The sequence below is a fragment of the Vombatus ursinus genome, unplaced genomic scaffold (genome assembly GCF_900497805.2).
Source record: "Vombatus ursinus unplaced genomic scaffold, bare-nosed wombat genome assembly UNPS02014785.1, whole genome shotgun sequence".
Classification (NCBI taxonomy): domain Eukaryota; kingdom Metazoa; phylum Chordata; class Mammalia; order Diprotodontia; family Vombatidae; genus Vombatus; species Vombatus ursinus.
The window spans coordinates 8,768,165-8,775,283 of NW_020954563.1; the positions used below are offsets into that span (position 1 = coordinate 8,768,165).

The window sequence follows — 7,119 nt, forward strand, 5'->3', positions numbered from 1 at the left end:
GATCCTTGCTCCCTGTTGGGAAGTGCTAGGCTTTCCTCTCTACTGCAAAATGCAAACACTCTTATGGCTGAACCTGGAGTCAGGGCTCGAATCCCACCTCTGACACTCAGCTGTGTGACCAAGGCCAAATCACTCAATCTCTCTGAGCTTCCATTTCCTCAAATGTAAAATAATAATAATTGTAATCACAGTATCTATAAAACACTTACTCTGTGCCAGGTACTGTGCTAAGTACATTACAATTATTACCTTTTTTGATCCTCATAACAATGAGGAAACTAGGGGCAGCTACATGGTGCAGTGAATAGAGCACCCGCCCTGGAGTCAGGAGGACCTGAGTGCGAATCTGTTCTCAGACACTTGATACTTACTAGCTGTGTGACCCTGGGCAAGTCACTTAACCCCATTGCCCAGCCAAAAAGCAAACAAACAAACAAAAAACAATGAGGAAACTAAGGCACACAGAGGTTAAATGATATGCCCATAGTCCTACAGCTAGAAAGTGACGGAGGTTGGATTTGAATTCAGGTCTTCCTGACTCCAGGTCAGGTACATTGTACCACCTAGCAAACTCAATACAGATGCCTGTGATCATCAAATGAGATAATGCATATACAATAGCTCAGATCATAGAGTTGGAAGGCAATCCTCCTCTGAGGCATTTTAAAGAGGAGGACATGGAGGTCCAGGGACTTTTCCAAGGTTACCCATATAACATATATCAAAGGCAGGATTCAAACTCAAGTCCTCTGACTCCAGAGTCAGTACGCTTTCCACTGCAACAAGTAGAAACCTTGCAAAACTTAAAGAATTAGATAAATGTCAATTTTTATAACAGGACGATGATAGTCTTACCGAATCCATTTACCTTGGGAACTGAGGGCTCACCAGACACACACAGATCTGGGGATGGCTCTCTCCTCATTGCAGGCCCTGCCTAGCTTTTGATATGAGCCACTACCATTAATCCCTGTCTTCTCCCACCATCATGAGCCAGACTTTCCCCTACCCTCTTCCCTTTCTCACCTGATTGATGCAGCTCGACTCAGTAATGCTATTGCCAATAGGATTATATTCCTCCTCCCAGCTCGGGAACTTGGAGGGTAGCAACATGTCCACGGAGTCAAGGCGGTCTAAGCTCCTGTGGGGGAAATAATGGTGATGCGGAGGCTGCAGGATTCAAAGCTGATGCCAGGGAACAGGAATTCATAGACTCACAGAACATCAGAGAGAAAAGGGAGCTTAGAGATTGAGTCAAACCCCCTTATTTTACAGAGGAGGAAACTGAGGCATAGAGAAGGGGTGTGACGTGACTAAGGACATAGAGCAAGTCAAAGGGCAGAATGCAGGAATAGGAGACACAGACCCCCAGAGCTAGTTAGCTCATGACCCTGTTCAATCTGCTCGAGGAGGGGCTATGTTTGTGGAGGGGGGGATGGAAGGGAGAGGACAGTGATCTTCTCACCATTGTGGGGTAAGGAAAGAGTCTCTTGGTGTCTGGTGAACAGGAGCTGTCCTCAGCACCAGGGGAATCCTGAAGTATTATTATGCCCAGGCTTCTTAAACAATTCACTCTTAGAGAAATTCTACTGTCATGGAGAGGATGGGGCTAATGGGTCAGTGTTCATCAGTACCTTCCTGGATGAAGTCAACATTAGCAGGCCTCAGAGGGAGGGAGGGGAAGGATTTTGGTCAGCTCAAGATGTTCTGAGGTCCTCGCGCCACAGAAGGTGCTCTTACTCATGCCCGCCACCAGGTGGCAACCACAGCTTACGCTGGACTCAGCCTATATCCAAACAGGCCGGGCCAGCCTGTGTCACAGTTGGGGGCCAATCTTAGCTCTGAGACTCAAGTGTGAGTGTTTGGGAGGTGGGAGATAGGGTGGGGTACCCATGGTAACCCCTCACGGGAGCAACTTCAGCAATGTGGTGTAGTAGAAAGAACAAAGTCCCTTGTAATCCCAAATGCTCCTAAACCATGTGATTGTTGGCAAATCTCTTTAGCCTGACTGAGCCTCAGTATCTTCATCTGTAAAATGGGAGAGAGAGGAAATAATAATACTTACCCTACCTATTTGACCAAGTTATAGGGAAAACTTTGCAAACCTCAAATTGCTATGTAAGCTGTTAATAGGATAGGGACTTGATCTGTGATTTTATTAGAGAACTCTGGTGAAAAAACCCCCTCTACCAATGCAGGCCTGCACCTTGGAGGTGGTAGGGGTTGGGGGGGCGGGGACAGGGCAGCTAGTTGTCACAGTGGATAGAGTATCAGGCCTGGATAGACTCATCTTCCCTAGTTCAAATGTGGCTTCAGACCCTGACCCTGAGCAAATCACTTCACTCTGTTTGCCTCAGTTTCCTCACCTGAAAAATGAACTGGAGAAAGAAATGGCAAACCTCTCCATTATCTTTGCCAAGAAAACCCTAAATAAGGTCATGAAGTATAGGACACAACTGAAAAAAGACTGAGCAACAGCCACCTTTTCTCCAACGTAGTCAGAATTGCCTAGGGCATTGAGTGGCTGAGTGATGAGTGCAGGATCACATAGAGATTATGTGTCAGAGGCAGAACTTGAACCCAGGTTCTCCTGGCTTTGAGGCCAACTCTCTATCCACTCTGCTGTGCTGCCTCTCAAGCTATTATTATTAGTACTATTAACCAGGACACCCTCTAACTGGGGCATCCTTTAACACAGGAAGCCTCTAACCAGGACAACTTATAGTCAGATGTGGGGCTCAAGGTAGATATGAGGTTATCCAGGGAGGGGGACTGAGCCTAAAGTGTGGAGTGGAAATTAGGTGAGAGAGCTGCTGGCCGGGGATTCCCAGGTTATGGCTGGGGGCACAAGGAGACTATCAGAACTGGAAGGGCTGTTAAAGACCGCCTATTCCAGAGCAGCTAGGTGGTGCAGTGGACAGAGGGACCAACCCTGGAGTCAGGAGGACCTGAGTTCACATTTGGCCTCAGATACTTATTAGCTGTGTCATTCTGGGTAAGTCACTTAACTCAGATTACTTAAAAAAAAAGACAACCTATTCCAACCCTCTTGGGCAAGTCTCTTTCTCATTCTGGCTATCACTTTCCCTGTCTATAAAATGGGGTGGGAGGCAGGGTAGACATGATGTCTAAGTTCCTTTCAAATTCTTACATTCTATATGTTAAAGTGCCTTTCTTTCTTTTTTAGGGGGAGGGGGAGTCCATTGGGGTTGAGTAACTTGCCCAGGGTCACACAGTTAGTAAGTTTCTAAGCCACCTTCGAACTCAGACCTTCATGACTCCAGGGCCAGTGCTCTATCCATTGTGCTACCTAGCTGCCCCCTAGGTCCCTTTCATTCTTGACAAGACATTTCTTGCTCTATTTTTTCTGAAGAGGAAACTAAAGCCCAGAATGGGGAAGGGACTTGCTCATGGTCACTGATGTCATCAGTGCCAGTCAAGATTAGAATCTGAGGTTCCCGAGGTTCAGCCCAGGGCTCCCAGGTGAAGTCAGGGACCTGGTAGGGCCTGGCTTGGTCTCTTGGCATTGCCAAGGCAAGGTGAGGACCTGAGCTCACCTGTGGGTGGTGCTCTGCTCACTCAGCGACTGCTGGGTGGCCTTGAGGTAACTCTGCCTCCGGGCAGCTGTCTTGGGGGATGGCTTGGGGCTGGTGTCCGAATCCTCGCTGTCCTCATCGCCCATGGCCTTGATGTAGCTCCCACTGCGCATTCGTCTGCAAGGAATCTCACTGTCCACACCCGTCCTGGAGAGAGAGCTGTTCCACTCACTCGGGGGCACCTGAGGGAGGGAGACAGCAGCATGGACAGAGAGAGCACCAAGCCCTGCTGTCAGAGCCCCAGTCACAAGGAAAACGGGGGCCCTTGAAAGGAAGAGCCTTTCAAAGCCTCTGGTTGCCACCCTGTAACTTTGGCCTAGTCCCTTTCCCATTCTGGATATCACTTCCCCCGTCTATGAAATAGGGTGGGGGGCAAGATGGACAGCTTAAGATCCCTTCCATCCTTAGCATATTCTATTTTCTCAAGTCCCTTCCAGGTCTGTTATTCTGTGTTCTAAGGTTCCTTCTACCCTTGACATGACATTCTGTGTTTGAAGGTCCCTTCCATCTTTGATGTTCAATTTTCTTTCCCCACATTGATTTAATATTTTATTTTCCCCCAGTTACATGTATGTTTCCCTCCAATTACATGTAGATATTCAATTTTCTAAGAATGCTTCTACTTCTGACATTTTGTCCTTACATCCTACCCAGATTTGACAGTCTATGCCCTAAGGTTCCACCCAGTTCTAAAGCCCAGGGGCTTATGATTTTATAAACAAATAATCAGAGCTATAATTTTGGAATGACAGGTGGAGACCTGACATTTGAGGCCCTTTTAGGTCCTGTATTGTCATATTCTAGAGGTGGCCACTTCTAGACATATCTAAGGGCCCAGAAAAGGAGAAAATTAGAGTCTGAGCATTTTCAGTCCTGAAAAACTAGAAAATAACAATTTTTCCTTTCTCCAAATGTTTCTGGTTCCCTGATACTCCCAGGCTGTCCCATCTCATCTAAATGAACACTCGGAAACTTTGGTGGCTAGAAGTAAAGGTATTAAGAGAGACAATGTGCATAGTGAAAAGAAGAGTGGGTTCAAGGCTCAAATGTATCCCTTAACAAACTGTGACTGCATTACCCACGTAAGTCCCCTTCTTTTCTCTGGGCCTCAGTATCCTCCCCTGTAAACTAGAGATAGCAATGCTTGATCTTTCTGTCACTACTGTGTTACGATCCAGTGGAAGTGGATGAGAAAATACTGTGATCTCTGTAAAATGTTTTGAATGTCATAAAGTACCTTGGACTCTGTAAAGTACTTTGTAAACTATAAATCATTTGTCATATAAATTTGTGATTTAGAAGTTACTTGTAAACTGTAAAGTGCTCTGTTGGAAAGCTCTTTGTAAACTGTAAAGCTCATTAAGGTTCTATTGCCCTTTGTGAATTGAAAAGTGTGTTGGAGGTATAGAGAGCTATTATGAGAGCTAAGTTATGAAGCTCTTCTCCCTGCTCTGACGTGACCCAGAGAAGGGAATCCTGGCTCCTTCAGCCCATACCTTGGGGCCCGTGACTCCTTGACTATTCTTCCTTCTCCCCAACACCCCATTATTCGTTTCCTGGAGCCTAAGGTTACCTGCAGGTAGTGGTAGGCCAGGTCTTGATGACAAGATTTGGACTTAAGCAGGGCCTTATCGATGGTGGCTGAAGCTTTCTGGCAGACCTCCCGGGCGTGGCTGAGGGTCAGAGTGGACCAGGAGCCGCGTTTGCCATAGCTAGTGTCTGTGCTGGCAGGCAGGCTGGCAGGTGGGGGTGCCCCTCCTCCCCCTCCTCCTCCTCCTCCTGCTCGGGGGAGCTCACTGTTGTTCTTGGCTGCTTTTAGCATGTGCTCGCTGAAGGTATTGTAGACAAAATATCGTGGCTGTGCTCGTTCCGGCTGCCGGCCCAGTGTCATCAGCCCAGCTGGGGGCCGGTAACCACAGTCCCCACTGTTGCCGCTATCCAGGTTGTCATCTGAGCTCCACCAGCCTGAGATGTTGGAGCGGCTCCTTCGTTTGGGCTCTGCTGCCTTGGTTGAATCCTTGCCCTTGGCCCTCCGGCCCTTCCCAGTCTCCCCACCCCCAGCTCCACCTTTCCGGCCATTGCCACTGCCCTTAAGGCCACCACCCTCCAGAGACTGGGCTTTGGCAAAGAAGAGCTTCTGGACTGAGTGGACCAGGTGACGGATGCGCCCAGGACTTTCCCCTCGTGGCCGGGGCTCTGCCCGGTGGAATTGGAGAGTACTGAAGCCGTCACGGTGTACAGGCAGCTGCTTCTCAAACTGATCCAGGAGGTTGGCTGGCAGCCGGTTGATCTTGGTGGCCTGGGCATGGCTTGGGAAGGGCCCCTCCTCGGGTACTTCAAAGTGCGAATTGTAGTGAAGGCGAGGAAAGGTGCCGCTGGTGGGCAGGGGGCTGGGTAGAGGGAAAAGGGTGTCCCCGGCTACAGCAGTGGAGGCTCCTGGAAATCCTGACTCTCGGGAGAAGGGGTCAGCCGCTACTGTTGCCGTTGGAGATAGGAGGTAGGGGTTCCGATCAGACCCAGGGAATAGGGCATCAGGGGGTGGTGGCTCCAGGCTGTCTGAAAGGTGGCGGCCTCGACTGTCCCCACTGAGGCCTTTCATGGTCCTAATGGGAGCCTCAGAGCATCTCGTCTGCTTGGGCACAGCAAGGCCCCCTCCTCACCCTCAGCCTTGCTCTTGATTGCTAAAGGGGCGGCTGTGGCTGGGCCCCTCTCTGGGCGCTGTCCTGAGGAGGAAGGAGGATACTGGGTTATAGCTACAATACATTTTCATCGCAAGAAAACCTATATAATAAATACAATACACTGTTTTCAAAGCTGCTCAGCTTTTCCTTCCTTCCTTTCTTTTGTTCTCTGCTGTGTTTCCTAAGCTTTTCAATAGCTGGATGACCACAGACAAATCCTTGCTTTTCTCTGAGCCTCAGTTTTCTCAGCTACAAAATGGGAGAGCAGGACTAGATGGTTCCTTCCAGGACTAAAGTTCCTTCCAGAGCTGATTTCCTATGGTTCTATGATAGAAAACAATATTAATAACTCGAAACAGCCCTGAGACGACAAGGAGTATGATTATTTTCATTTTGCAGAGGAGAAAACTAAAGCTGACAGAGACCTGACTTGCTCACAGTCACACAGCTGGTAAGTATTTGAAACAGTTATTAAAAAGAAGTCTTTTGGCCCTAAGCCCTTTCTTGTCCACTCTTACTCATTGGGGTCTGCCTATGTTCTTTGGCCTCAGTTGCTATGCGGCAAAAGGATTTAAGAGGCTTTGCCACTGACTTGCTGTGTGACCCTAGGCAAGAAATCTTTCTGGGCTTTAGCCTCCCCATCTGTAAAATGAGTGGGTGGGTTGGATTAGATGAATTCTAATTGCCTTGTACTTTCATTCTATGACGCTGATGCTGATTCTCCCAATTTTAGGAGAGGGGATAATTAAACTCAAAGACTAAAGTTAAGAGGGGCCTTGGAGATGAAGTCCAATGCCCTCCTTTTACAGAGGAGGAAATAAGGAAGCAAGCATTTATTAAGC

The 7,119-nt window shown here is 48.3% G+C and overlaps 1 protein-coding gene across 3 annotated transcripts in view; it reads right to left on the reverse strand.

Annotated features, from left to right (window-relative positions):
* DLGAP4 (DLG associated protein 4) overlaps nucleotides 1-6,210 on the reverse strand; it is a 104,196-nt gene extending 97,986 nt beyond the window's left edge. For all 3 annotated transcript variants that reach the window (XM_027867065.1, XM_027867063.1, XM_027867064.1), the window contains exons 1-3: nucleotides 5,170-6,210; nucleotides 3,558-3,778; nucleotides 1,027-1,141 (exon numbers count right to left, since the gene is read on the reverse strand). In XM_027867065.1, the coding sequence (XP_027722866.1) occupies nucleotides 1,027-1,141; nucleotides 3,558-3,778; nucleotides 5,170-6,195 (1,362 nt within the window). In that variant the 5' untranslated portion in view covers nucleotides 6,196-6,210. The remainder of the gene's footprint in view (nucleotides 1-1,026; nucleotides 1,142-3,557; nucleotides 3,779-5,169) is intronic.
* Nucleotides 6,211-7,119: the final 909 nt, after the last annotated feature.